A 14632-nucleotide genomic window follows, 5' to 3' on the forward strand; every position below is an offset into this window, starting at 1 on the left:
AGAAGAGGAAGGAATTTAAAAGGTAAAAAGGTATATGTGTTTAAAAATCCTAAAATAATTTTTAAGGTTGTATTTTTTCTCTACAATTGTCTTTCTGAAAGTTATAGGAAGCAAAGTAAAAAAAAATCATTGAATTAATTTAAACAAGTGAAGAACAAGTCTTTAAAATATTTTCTTGGATTTTCAAATTCTATTTGAGTTTTGTCTCTTTTAGAATTAAAAATGTCGAACAAAGCGAGACCAGCTTGCTAGTAAATACATACAATTTAAAAAATAGAGGCAGCTCACTGGTAAGTGCTGCTATTTGACCTATTTTTAGAACAGGCCAGAGGGCTACTCATTTGGTCCTTACGGGCTACCTGGTGCCCGCGGGCACCGCGTTGGTGACCCCTGGTATAGCATGTTCTTTATGTTATAATTATTTGAATGACTTTTACCATAATATGTTACGTTAACATACCAGGCACGTTCTCAGTTGGTTATTTATGCGTCATATAATGTACACTTATTCAGCCTGTTGTTCACTATTCTTTATTTATTTTAAATTGCCTTTCAAATGTCTATTCTAGGTGTAGGGTTTTATCAAAAAAATGTCCCCCAAAAATGTGACTTATACTCCATATATATACTTATATATGTTTTTTTCCTTATTTATTATGCATTTTCGGAAGGTGCGACTTATACTCCGAAAAATACGGTACCTGGAAACGTCGTAACAATTTTTATGTTGGTGAACCTGAAAAAGGATCATTACCATTGCTAGAGGGGAGCAGTGAGGGAGTCTTCCTGCCGCAGCAGCGCACCAGGCCCAATCTTGGGCGAGACCCACCAAGGCCGATGCGTGTGTTGGTAAAGTCTGATATGTATCAGATTGGGGGCTCCGGCCCAGTGTCCCATCTTGGGACATCCTCTTAACACCATTTGCTGTACCCAGAGGGGCCTCAGGTACTCCACTGTGGGTTCAATGTCCAACCATTCGACTGTGAAGTCTGAATGGAGTAGTGGACTATTCTAAGACACACCTAGATAAAATGTTTGATTTAGTGACATTTTAACTTAAAGGTTTCCTGACAGAGCAGTAAAAAAAACCACAAATATTCTGGTTACAAAGCTTTTATTTCCTTGAGGGCTGCTTGGAAAGAGTCCACACAGACGCTCCCATAGGGATGCCTGGTGGACGCCAGCTTCCAAGCCTCTTCAAACGTCTCCTCAGAAATATCCTCGCCAACATTCCTGTAGACCTGCGCAATCTGCGAACGACAGGTTGAAAACGTAAGATAAGGCGATGATTGGCTCACGCAGAAAGAGCTCGGCAGGGAAAAGAGCTGATTGGCTCTCACAGAAGAGACTTGGACATGACTGGCAGTGACACGACTGCACCTGTTTATTGACCATTCAGGTACATTGTTCTGAATAACTAAAAGAATATGAATTACCAAAATACTTCCCAAAATAATTTATTGGAATTGTTTCAACAGCTGAGTCTGATCCTTTGCTACGTTGTTTTGAACCGAGCTGGAGTTCAACACTGGGTCATTCTCCAACTGTTTGTCAACAAACATCGATAATAAATTACGTCATTGCTCGTGTTTTCCTCGGACGGAAGCAAACATTCGCGGTTAAGAGCGACCGGCAGCAACAGGAAGAGAACAATGGCTGTAGCCACTGGCAACAACACGAGGGGTGAAAACATAGAAAGTATGCAAACAGTTAGCTCGAAAACATGTCAAAAACACAAGTAATTTGCTCAATTTACAAAGGAGACAGTCCTTTTCATGGCAGTATGTCTGTAATGCGAGAGAATTTAAAGCAGAGTGTTGTCGGGACATCTGGAGGATGCGGTCTCGGATATATATATAGAAATAAAATGTGAGACAAAGTCCAGCAGCAAAATGTTTGCTATATATCTGTGTGCATCTTTTTATAAACCTGTCATCACAAAAATACTCATTTTGCTTTTTACTGTTATTGCGAGTTGCTATTTTGACTGTCTTTTGTTTACCTACAAATTGACACTGCCTGTCTTTGTTTGACAATTGTAAAAAGTTTAAAAGACTTACTCTTTTTAGGCATGTTCCTGTAGGGTTTTTATGCCAACGATTCCCATACGATCAATACTTATCACATGTATTAATTGTAAATGTTTCCATTCATTTATGATGAGAATTATTGACAGTGTAACAATACAAACACACTACTTAACCAATTGATAATTATTTTTTATTACATACAATTGTTTGATCACAACCAAGTCAATAGTACACAATAACTAAAAAAAAACAAAAACTACTGTTCCTCATTTAAATGCTTTAGGTTTTTGGCCTCAAAGTCTTCCAGTGGCCAGGCAATTATTCTTGAAGATTTTCAGAAAATATATTATCTAGTACATTATGTCTTCTTGTTAATGTACTTTTAAAAATGTTTCTAGTCAGATAATGTTTTCGGTAAAATTCAATTTATTGTAAGAAAAATATTGTCTGATTAGAAAAAAATGTAAAAGTATAATCATTCTGGTATCAGTCATATAGTGATTGGTACATAGTTAGCAGCTGGACATTTTTCATGAGCGGTCGGCCGCTTATATTCAAAGCTAGATTGCGCTAAAAACGTTTGGGATGACGAGGATAGACTTGGCTTTGGATGAACAGCGGCGACTCAACATCAGTGTCCACAATGCTGAGGTAAAAGAGAACCGAGAGATTTTAAAAGATGTCATCAATGCGACCTGCTTCCTCCCCAAACAGCAGCTAGCATTTCGTGAAAATGATGAGAGTAGAAGCTCTGCTAATCGCGGCAACTATGTTGAACTCTTTGAGAATTTTAAAACTGAAGGGAGTGAAGGAGGACTATTACCAGAAAGTGACGGATAGTTTTATCCAGAAGGACCGGCGCATTGACTTCATTTATAAGTAAAGGTAAGACGACGATAACGTTATTTGTGTTTTTTTTTTAATGAAACGCACATTTTGTGGGCAACAGTTTGTATGTGTAAAGAATGCAGAAATGAAACATAACCTGTAAACTGCTGCCATTTAAATGGCAAATAATCTGCGTAGAGCGCATACTGTATATTTGTTAATCTGATTCTGATTACGTCACTGCCTCACCAGCTACAGTGGGGCAAAAAAGTAGTCAGCCACCAATTGTGCAAGTTCTCCCACTTAAAATGATGACAGAGGTCTGTAATTTTCGTCATAGGTACACTTCAACTGTGAGAGACAGAATGTGAAAAAAAATCCAGGAATTCACACTGTAGGGATTTTAAATAATTTATTTGTAAATTATGGTGGAAAATCTCTCACTGATGGAAAGAGGTTTTGTCTCAAAATGTCACGATAGATGGCCCCATTCATTATTTCCTTAACACGGATCAATAGTCCTGTCCCCTTAGCAGAAAAACAGCCCCAAAGCATGATGTTTCCACCCCCATGCTTCACAGTAGGTTTGGTGTTCTTGGGATGCAACTCAGTATTCTTCTTCCTCCAAACACGACGAGTTGAGTGTATACCAAAATGGATACATCGATTATACAGGTGGATTGGGAGAATTTCATGTGGTCAGATGAAACCGAAGTAGAACTTTTTGGTATAAACTCAACTCGTCGTGTTTGGAGGAAGAAGAATACTAAGTTGCATCCCAAGAACACCATACCTACTGTGAAACATGGGGGTGGAAATATCATGCTTTGGGGCTGTTTTTCTGCTAAGGGGACAGGACGATTGATCCATGTATCGTGACATTTTGAGCCAAAACCTCCTTCCATCAGTGAGAGCTTTGAATGGTTGACCAAATACTTATTTTCCACTATAATTTACAAATAAATTCTTTAAAATTCCTACAATGTGAATTCCTGAAATTTTTTTCACATTCTGTCTGTCACAGTTGAAGTGTACCTATAATGAAAATTACAGACCTCTGTCATCATTTTAAGTGGGAGAACTTGCACAATCGGTGGCTGACTAAATACTTTTTTGCCCCACTGTATATACCTCACCACACGTCACTGGTTATTATTATCCTTAGCATTCATGACTGCCTGCTGTTGCACTGATCGGCCTCTTGGTGGCTCACATACATCACACACAGAGCTATTTCTATTTTTGGGCATAATTATTATAGTGTTCCAAATGTTAAAAGGATGAAGCCATTGTTTACAAATTTGGTAAATAAATAACCAGAAAATGTATATTTTGTTGTTTTCTTACTGTACCGAAAATGAACCGTACCATGACCTCTAAACCGAGGTACGCACCGAATGTTTGTGTACCGTTACACCCTTACTTGAACGTTATTTTGAGCGGTCATCAAGGTGTACCTCTTTCTTGGAGCATGGACTGAAGAAGTGGTCATGGTAGACGCCATTGCTGCAGTACACTGATGGCACCAGCAGATCTGCCGCTGTGGTCATATCGCCGTAATTAATAAGGTTGCTGAGTCTCCTGTTGCGTGTGAGCGAAACGTCAGTGCGGACCGACGGGAGCCCATACGTGCGAGTCTCTACACAAAAAAGAGAAAGACGGGAGGACTTTGACATCATCGATTGTTGGTAACAATTTCTTACTTGATGACTGCAGCCCCCCTCTGCCTGCCCCGATGAACGAGGCGGAGGTGATGTAGTGATTCGGGGTCCCATCGGGTCGTCTGATCGTCCTCACGTTCTTGTTTGAGCTGCCCCGCTTGAAAAGTTCCAGGTCTTCAGGTTTTAACAAAGCATTGGAAGAAGGGGGCCGAGTCAATACTGATGCAGGATCGCCGTCTAAGCTGGTCGGATACAGGGCTGGACACAACAGAAACAGGCTATAATGATTATATGCTGCAAATGTTTTCATTAATTCAGAGCTCAGAGCATTGAATTAGTCACGGCTGGACTGCTCATCCGAGCAGACTTTTTTCTGTTCATGCTCAAGGACTACATCTTGTCTGAGGGGAGGGTGTTGGATCGAAGTATTTAATCTGTAAGGTGGAGGCAACGCCATTCAAGAATGGTTTCACTGGACTACAATTGTTATGCAAACAGGTTTCTAGTTTTAGAAACATCCAAGAAAAGCTGCAGCTCACCATTCACAACCAATGTCTGGTCATTTTTGTTAAGAGGCATCTTGTCCTTCCAGGTGAGGTAGTTTGCAAACTCCAGGAAGTCAATAAACCCGTTTTTGTACGTGTCGCAGTATTGGAGCAGTTCGCCCAGGACCGAATCTCTCACCCCCAGCTTGAAGTGACGGCACACTTCTTGAAGGTCCTCCTTGTCGACCTGCCCGTTGCCTTTCTGGAGACAAATGTTGTTCTTGTCAGTGACAACTGCCATTAGGGGAGTAAGTCACCAAGGTGTTACTGAAACCATTCAAAATCCCAATCCCAACCAGGTAGGTCTACATGTACCTTGTCATAGTACCTGAAGGCCTCCACAATCGAAGAAAAGTTCTGGAAGTTAATCATCTTGAGGCGGTGTCGCAACGCGCCAGACAAACTACGGTGACGCTCTATTGGTCGAACACTCTCGTCCGGGTCCATGCAGTGCATCAATTCTCCCACGCCTGCGGGAAGAAACACGGAAAATGACGCCATCGGATTGTCTCGGCTCAGATGGCCTGGTAGGATAAGAAAACTCACCAAATTCATCCTCAGGTTTGACCAATCCGAAACTGTGTTGTGGTGACACCTTCAAGCCGCCCCCTTTCCTGGGATAAAGACAAGTCCAACTTGGAAATGTGATTTTAAAGTTTTGTTTTTTTTAAATCTCACCTCTGTGACTTTCCAACGCAGCCAGTTGAGTCACGGTCTGGGTTGTAGAACCTTCAGGAAAAGAATAATGCCAAAATGGATGTAAGCAAGTAAGTACATTTAATTTATAAAGTGCTTTTCACAGATAAAATCATAAAGCGCTGTACAAAACTTCGGTGAAGTAAAACAAAAATTCTATAAAAACAACAGGGGCAACATCATAAAAATAATACAAAGTGGATTAAAGTTGATAGTTAAAAGTGCATTAACTAAAAGCCTTACAAAAAAATAAGTTTTCAAATGTTTCTTAAGAGTATCAACACAGTCAAGATCACGGAAGGACTGGTGCAAGTTGTTCCAGAGTCTGGGAGCTATAGCTTGGGATGCCAGGTCTCCACAGGTTTTAAAACAAGTTTTTGGGATCTTTAGAAGACCCTGCCTGCGTTCTGAAGAGTAGGGGCATAGCAAGTCAGTGATGTACTGAGAGGCCCCACCATGTCAGGACTAAAATGTTAAACTCAATGCAGAATTTAACTGGAAGCCAATGAAGACTGGATAAAACGGGGGTAACATGGGCTGTTCTGGGTGCACCGGTCAAAAGTCTGGCAGCCGCATTTTGTACAGTCTGGAGTCTCTTTAGCGTTGACTTGTTGAAAAGAAAATTGCAACAGTCCATACCAGACGAAATGAACGTGTGAATGATCATTTTGAGATCAAATTTTGACAACGAATTTCTCACTTTTAGAAATATTTCTGAGATAGTAAATGGTTCGCTGTCTTATTGTGTTCTATATGTTTATTGTATGTAAGCTTTCTTTGTTTGCTGCTTCTCGTTCTTGGATTTGTCCTTTTATAATGGATGACTGTGTATTAAGGTTTTTTTGGGGCCGACATTCAGTTGTCATTGATAAATTATAATTGATTGGCTTTGAGTTAATGGAAGACTGTCAGCGGTGTTTCCTGGCAACAATCGCTCTGAAGCAACCACACTTCTAGTTCTGGGCCTTGTTAAGACTCGGCTAATGGTGGGACGAGGCTCAGTTGATGCCACATTAATTAAGTCGCGGCTCACCCGGTGGGCTCGTCCAGCCATCGTAAACTTCGGCCAACCCTGCGTCCCTCGTTGCAATGAGGTGTCGGCTTGCCAAAGCATCTTTCTTTATTGTAGTGATCCGTGTCGTACTTCCGATCTATTCGCTCGCCTGGAATACGAGAGACAGGATCACTGAGGACTGGCAGGATACACTCGAGGTACACAATCAAACGAAATTCAGTACAAGGGCTGTATCCATATTCAGCATTTCCAGAATACTCACCGACAAAATAGCTGTTGTGACTCCGGACGTAAGCCTCGTGTGACCCCTGAATCTCATTGTTCAACTCCTTGGCCGTTTTAGGAGGATGAATAACATCCCGGACGTCCACCTCTGCACAAAAAAAAACCCTGATTAGGAATTAAACACCAGACAGACTAGTAAGGATTTGTTAAACTTGGCGTCACACGTACCTCTCACATTTCTATGTCCAAAAGTGGTTTCGTCGTTGTACCAGCCGGGAAGTCCAAGGCGTTGGTCGGGCACACGTCCCAGCGGTGTCTTCCTTTGGGATGCGTAGATGGCCTCACTGAAGTCTTGGAGTTTACGCTGGAACCTGCTGCACACAGGAGGGTTGAGGGAAGCTGCCGCCTGTTGGACAAAAAGTCATTACCAGATCAGTATCCTCAACTTTTGGCTTCTGGGGTGAGAGAGTTATTCACCGTCAGGGAAGACTTGACACTCTTGCCGTGGACGATTGTGTCTGCAATTTTGGGATCGTTGGCCTTCCCGTGGTGCACTCGGATCACGCCAGGCATGGGTCGGTTACTGTCGTGGTACTTCTTCACCACAGGTGGGGTTAGAGCCTGGAAAAAAACAATGACTACTCTTAAATTTATCTTTTATTGCATGCAGTAATTTCAATGTGTATTGCATCCCACCATTGGAATTTATATTGAATTTTTATTTGGAACATGTTCACTTTACATGCCTTTTAGACCAGTACTTGAAAAGGATGTCTGGTGATTGATTGATTGATACTTTTATTAGTAGATTGCACAGTTCAGTACATATTCCGTACAATTGACCACTAAATGGTAACACCCGAATAAGTTTTTCAACTTGTTTAAGTCGGGGTCCACTTGGGGTTACATTGGTGGGTTACATTGTGGTCGTCTAAAAGTGCGTATCACTGGTTTACAACTACAAAAACGCCATTTACCAAAGATGAAAGATTTAAACTAAAAAGGCATGGATTACGTTCTCAAAGTTCTTTTTAGATAAAACAATGTTCACTTTTGCTCAAATTTTAAATAGTTTACAGCCTTCCAAGTTCCATCGAGTTGTGCTAACAATGAGTTCAGTGGAAAAGATGCAGCATTCCTTTTTATATATCGGACATTCATCTACAGAACAGTGAAAAAAGATACTGTGCTATTTAAAAGAGGAACCCAGCTATTGTTAGGTCGAGTTACAATGTTTTCTTTAGTGCCACAGGCCAACAAAATGTTAAAGTGGAGGGGAAATAGTAAAATTTCTTAACTATGCAGAACACACAGAAAAGGGAAAGACGTGTGTCCCACAAGGCTTATTTCAGGGGTGTCCAAACTATTTCTACTGAGGACCGCACACTGAAAAATCTAATCATGCAGGGGGGATTTTTATTTTACATTTTCCAAACCAATACAATATATATTTTTGTTTTTTGTAACCTTTGATATATATATATATATATATATATATATATATATATATATATATATATATATATATATATATATATACATACACACACAACACACACACACATATACATATACACATATATACATACATACATACATGCATACATACATACAGGGCTTCACTGTGGAAGAGGGGTTAGTGCGTCTGCCTCACAATACGAAGGTCCTGCAGTCCAGGGTTAAATCTCAGGCTCGGGATCTTTCTGTGTGGAGTTTGCATGTTCTCCCCGTGAATGCGTTGGTTCCCTCCGGGTACTCCGGCTTTCTCCCACTTCCAAAGACATGCACCGGGGGATAAATTGATTGGCAACACTAAATTGGCCCTAGTGTGTGAATGTGAGTGTGAATGTTGTCTGTCTATCTGTGTTGGCCCTGCGATGAGTTGGCGAGTTGGCGGCTTGTCCAGGGTGTGCACCGCCTTCCGCCCGATTGTAGCTGGGATAGGCGCCAGCGCCCCCCGCGACTCCAAAAGGGAATAAGCGGTAGAAAATGGATGGATATATATACATACATACATACATACAGTATAGGCCAAAAGTTTAGACATGCCTCATTTCAATGTGTTTTCTTTATTTCCATGACTATTGACATTTTAGATTGTCACTGAAGGCATCAAAACTATGACACCTGTGAAATGAAAACCTTTTCAGGTGACCTCTTGAAGCGCATCGAGAGAATGCCAAGAGTGTGCAAATGGACCACAACTTAAAAACTGATTTTTTGGGGCGGTAAATCAGTGGTCTTATAGTTAATACTCAGATCAACTTCAAATCTATCCGTGAAACATAAGTTTTTCTTTTTTTTTCTTTGCTTGTCAAAGAAACATGTTTTTTATATGGCAAAGGCCAACACAAAGTGGAATTTATGATGTGAAGTAATTGAAGCCTTGAATAGGTTAATAATTCATCATATTGATTTTGAGTCAATATTTTTCTTTAGCAATGACGCGTTTTAAAGAAAAAACAACAACCTTGTTATTCAATAAAACATTGTAGCTTTTCCTTATTGTATATCACCTTTTTTTTTTTTGTTCCACATTTTTTAAATGTTTTTTTCATTAGTCGAGGGCTAGAATGGCCTCCGGGCCGCACTTTGGACACCACTTGGCTTGTTCGATATTTGTAAAAACGTACCCTTTCCACTTCTTGTAAGCAAGCCTCGGCTCTGTCCCCAACAGGACATCGTTTTCCAGCCTGGATTAAAAAAAAAAAAAAAAAAAAAAGAGTAATTGTTGAAGTTAGCATTCAGCGTTTATACACTGAATACAAAGAAAGCCACACGCTCGCGAATGTTGCTTATCGGGTCAACACTTGAACTTACCGTCGGCATTTGTTGTGTCAACCTGTCTGCCAGCTTCACTCCGTCGGACATCTTCCCACATTCTTGAATATTTACAAAAAAGTATAAAACGGCGTTCCCTGCCGTGGAGGAAACAAATGAGAGCTAACACAATTGCAAAAACAATGTGCCGTTGCCTAGCAACATGTCCATTAAAGCGCCGACATATATTGGTGTTACTTTTTCATTAGAACTCAAAAGGACGAGAGGATGTGAATAAAAGTGACTTTAGAAAATCAGTATGTAGAAAGATTGACGAAAGTACGATATTTAAATGGCATTTTCTACGGTATCGTTTGATATTTCCGGGTGTTGTCTTGTACTATTGCTGTGCTTGTTGTTATTATTAGTATTATTATTTGTTGATTGTATGTAAATGTTGCATATTGTAAATAAAGGTTTATAAAATTAAAAAAATACAATAAATGAAAAAAAAAGTACAGGAAAAAAAAAATCCGGGCGTTTTCTCATAGATGTCTTGTCGAAGCATGTAATGCTGAAAATATTTGAAATGAGATAAATGTGGATAGTTTGTGTTATTACTGGCGGTGCTCGACCGGACGTAGGATTGTAGGGTTGAATTTGAGAGCCGCAAGTCATACGATCTGTCATCATCGCTCGTACGTACAAAGCCAACCGGGAAGTTAAAGTGGCGGAGCCTGCTGGAGAATAATCGGTTGCTTCATCAGCTCACCGCGCAGCAAGACGGCTTGAAGTGTTTCTTTTTGTGTTTGTTTGTTTGTTTGTTTTTCTGCGGGGGCATTGTGAGCACACCCAGCGGCTTGATTTGTTGGGCCGGGTGAGTACAGCGCGGCATTATTAGCATTAGCCGCCTCCAGCTAGCCGGGAGGCGGCTCCTCTTTAGCGAGCTATAACGCCGTCGACACTGGAAGGGCTAGTTCGCCGGCATGACGACTTGAGCGGTTCCGAGTGTCATTTGTTATGTTCGAACAAGAAAACGTGGACTCCACCAAAGCGTTTTTGAACACCGCGACTTAGTCGGTCAGTTCGTAGTGACAGCTAGCAAGCTAGCCTAGCTATCTGTCACACTAGCCGCGTACACACCCAAACGCATAACTTACGCCACAGTGACAATTCCTTCGCCGAAGCGAATTATCACGCCACATGTGTCAGTGGGTCCAAAAGACACGACGCGTAGTGGACTTAATAACTGGTGGGATAAAAATGTGTCTGGAGAGATATGTTCCGAACTTTCGTCAGTTAGCCGCGCGGCTAACGCTGCTAATTTGCGCTAGTCAACAATAACAAGAGGACGGGTTGCGTAAACTGTCAATTCCAGCGATATCCATCCATCCATTTTCTACCGCGTATTCCCCTTTGGGGTCGTGAGGGGCGCTGGTGCCCATCTCAGCTACAATTGGGCGGAAGGCGGTGTACACCCTGGACAAGTCGCTACCTCAGCACAGGGCCAACACAGATAGACAGACAACATTCACACACTAGGGCCAATTTAGTGTTGCCAATCAACCCATTGATGTTGTAGGCCAGGGTTGTCAAACTCAAATACAGACTGGGCCAAAATTTAAAACTGAACAAAGCCGCGGGCCAAGGTTGAACAAATTGACCTTTTAATAAGACCCAAACAAGTTTTGCATTCAATATTGAACAAGCTAGGGAGTGGGGTTTTTTGGTAGCGTGGGTGTATATTGTAGTGCCCCAGAAGAGTTAGTGCTGCAAGGTTCTGGGTATTTGTTCTGTTGTGTTTAGGTTGTGTTACGGTGCGGATGTTCTCCCGAAATGTGTTTGTCATTCTTGTTTGGCGTGGGTTCACAGTTTGGTGCATATTTGTAACAGTGTTAAAGTTGTTTATACGGCCATCCTCAGTGTGACCTGTATGGCTGTAGACCAAGTATGACTTGCATTCACTTATGTGTGTGTAAAAGCCGTAAATAACGCTGTTTGTTTGGAGGAAAAGCGGATGTGACGACACGTTGTAGAGAACGCTAAAGGCAATGCCCTTTAGGCCATATCGTTGTCTTGGTGGAAATCGGGAGAAATTCGGAAGAATGGTTGTCCCGGGTGATTTTCGGGAGGGGCACTGAACTTCGGGAGTCTCCCGAGAAAATCGGGAAGGTTGGCAAGTATGAGTATTAGCGGTGAATGCGGTGTTACAGTGGCACCACAGTTGTATAATACCGGCGGGACAGCTCTAATGTTAATTAGATATTGACTCAATGGCCAAATGAAATTACACGGCGGGCCAAATTTGGCCCGCGGGCGAGAGTTTGACACCCGTGTTGTAGGCACAACACCAATGTGAGCAATTTGTATGATGCACAATCCTTTGCAAATTGCTTCCAGCTATATATTTGCATAATGTGTGGTGCACATTTTGCAAATCAGTGGGCGCAATTTGTATAATGAACAATCGTTTTGGCAATTTTGGAAATTGCTTCCAGCTATATATTGATTGTGTTGGAAGTTCTGGCTACAAACCCTAACCTTAAAGGCCTACTGAAACCCACTACTACCCACCACGCAGTCTGATAGTTTATACATCAATGATGAAATATTAACATTGCAACACATGCCAATACGGCTTTTTTAGTTTACTAAATTACAATCGTCTTGGAAACGTAGTGTAATGATGACGTGTACGCAGGACGTCACAGGTTTCTAGGAAGTATCAGCGCTACGCACACACACAGGTAAAAGTCGTCTGCTTTAACGGCATAATTACACAGTATTTTGGAGATCTGTGTTGCTGAATCTTTTGTAATTTGTTCAATTAATATTGGAAAAGTCACAGTAGAAAGATTGAGTTGAGAAGTTTTAGCCTTTAGCCACACAAACACACGGTGATTACTTGTTTAAAATTCCCGGAGCTGAAACTTTACTATGGATCAGAGCGCGGTCAAGTAGACATGAATCCAGACCAAATGTCAACCAGCAGGTTTCGGTGAGAAAATTGTGGATTGAACCCTGACTATTCATGACATCCGTATTGTGAGGCAGACGCACTAACCCCTCTGCCAACGTGAAACCCATTCCAGCAATATAACAGTATCAAAATATCACGCCTCGATTTTTTTGATGGATTGATGCTTTTATTATGGCTTTTGTCACGGCTTCACGGTGGCAGAAGGGTTAGTGGGTCTGCCTCACAATACGAAGGTCCTGCAGTCCTGGGTTCAATCCCAGGCTCGGGATCCTTCTGTGTGGAGTTTGGATGTTCTCCCCGTGAATGCGTGGGTTCCCTCCGGGTACTCCGGCTTCCTCCCACTTCCAAAGACATGCACCTGGGGATAGGTTGATTGGCAACACTAAATTGGCCCTAGTGTGTGAATGTTGTCTGTCTATCTGTGTTGGCCCTGCGATGAGGGGGCCACTTGTCCAGGGTCTACCCCGCCTTCAGCCCGATTGTAGCTGAGATAGGCGCCAGCGCCCCCCGCAACTCCAAAAGGGAATAAGCTGTAGACAATGGATTGATGGATGGATACTTTTATTGGTAGATTGCACAGTTCAGTACATATTCCATACAATTGACCACTAAATGGCAACACCGCAATAAGTTTTTCAACTTGTTTAAGTCGGGGTCCACGTTAATCAATTCATGGTACAAATATATACTATCAGCATAATACAGTCACCACACAGGTTAATCATCATAGTATATACATTGAATTATTTACATTATTTACAATCCGGTGGGTGGGATGAGGAGCTTTGGTTGATATCAGTACTTCAGTCATCAACAATTGCATCAACAGAGAAATCGACATCGAAACAGTGTTGGTCTTCTTACCTGGTAGGATATGTACAGCCAGCAGAGAACATGGTGAGTTCAGATAGCATAAGAACAAGTAAATACATTAGAAGTACATTTGATTATTTACAATCCGGGGAGATGGGATGTGAATGGAGGAGGGTATTAGTAAAGGGTTGATGTTGCCTGGGGGTGTTTTAGAGCGGTTTTGAAGGAATATAGAGATGCACTTACTTTTACACCTGTTGTGAGTGCATTCCACATTGATGTGGCATAGAAAGAGAATGACTTAAGACTTTTGTTGGATGGGAATCTGGGTTTAACGTGGTTTGTGAAGCTCCCCCTGGTGTTGTGGTAATGGCGGTCATTTACGTTAAGGAAGTAGTTTGACATGTACTTCGGTATCAGGGAGGTGTAGCAGATTTTATAGACTAGTCTCAGTGCAAGTTGTTTTACTCTGTCCTCCACCCTGAGCCACTTTGGAGAAGTGGGTTGGAGTGAGGTGTGATCTGGGGTGGAGGTCTAAAAGTAACCGGACTAGCTTGTTCTGGGATGTTTGGAGTCTAGATTTGAGGGTTTTGGAGGTGCTGGGGTACCAGGAGGTGCAAGCGTAATCGAAAAAGGGTTGAATGAGAGTTCCCGCTACAATCTTCAAAGTGCTTTTGTTGACCAGAGAGGAGATTCTGTAGATGAATCTCGTTCTTTATATTTGTGGTAGTGTCGAAAAATGTTTGGTAGAACTGCCTTTGTGTGTAAAATGTAGTGGAAGGAATGTTTACGATAAACAGACTTACTGTAAATAAACACAAACATAACGCTCAAATATACTAATCACATTTTCTTTACTACAAACATGTCTGTTTGGATACAAAGAATCATTTGAAAACATGCACTGTTTCAAGCAACAACAAAAAAGTTTAAGTACCACTGATAGTAACACACGCACTAGGTGTAATGAAATGACTCTCTGCATTTGGCCCTTCCCCTTGTTCCACCTCCTGCGAGGTGAGGGGAGCAGTGAGCAGCAGCGGTGGCCACGCTCGGGAATAATTTTTGGTGATTTAACC

General features: G+C 41.6%; 2 protein-coding genes across 4 annotated transcripts in view; one reads left to right on the forward strand and one right to left on the reverse strand.

The window, feature by feature from the left end:
* On the reverse strand, window positions 1-11247 carry efhb (EF-hand domain family, member B). 2 transcript variants are annotated; one of them, XM_061915468.1, is made up of 14 exons: window positions 10921-11247; window positions 9821-9918; window positions 9634-9693; window positions 7478-7621; window positions 7229-7406; window positions 7038-7148; window positions 6794-6923; window positions 5743-5793; window positions 5611-5678; window positions 5380-5534; window positions 5059-5266; window positions 4562-4777; window positions 4316-4497; window positions 1-1250 (listed from the first exon to the last, which is right to left on the reverse strand). In XM_061915468.1, the coding sequence occupies exons 2-14, from the start codon at window positions 9869-9871 to the stop codon at window positions 1104-1106; spliced, it is 1701 nt and encodes a 566-aa protein (XP_061771452.1). In that variant the 5' UTR covers window positions 9872-9918; window positions 10921-11247; the 3' UTR covers window positions 1-1103. The 2 variants fall into 2 exon arrangements, with proteins under 2 accessions (XP_061771452.1, XP_061771451.1); XM_061915467.1 differs by having other exon boundaries at window positions 9821-11247.
* rab5ab (RAB5A, member RAS oncogene family, b) overlaps window positions 10391-14632 on the forward strand; it is a 24552-nt gene continuing 20310 nt past the window's right edge. Inside the window, exon 1 of one of the 2 annotated variants that reach the window (XM_061915470.1) lies at window positions 10391-10637. Coding sequence is in view for 1 of the 2 variants with exons in the window: in XM_061915469.1 (XP_061771453.1) it covers window positions 13615-13637 (23 nt within the window). In the remaining variant the exon portion in view is untranslated. Of the gene's footprint in view, window positions 10638-13599; window positions 13638-14632 lie in introns of those variants that run through there. The other variant, XM_061915469.1, reaches the window with a different exon arrangement.

Source organism: Nerophis ophidion, linkage group LG11 (genome assembly GCF_033978795.1).
Source record: "Nerophis ophidion isolate RoL-2023_Sa linkage group LG11, RoL_Noph_v1.0, whole genome shotgun sequence".
NCBI lineage: Eukaryota > Metazoa > Chordata > Actinopteri > Syngnathiformes > Syngnathidae > Nerophis > Nerophis ophidion.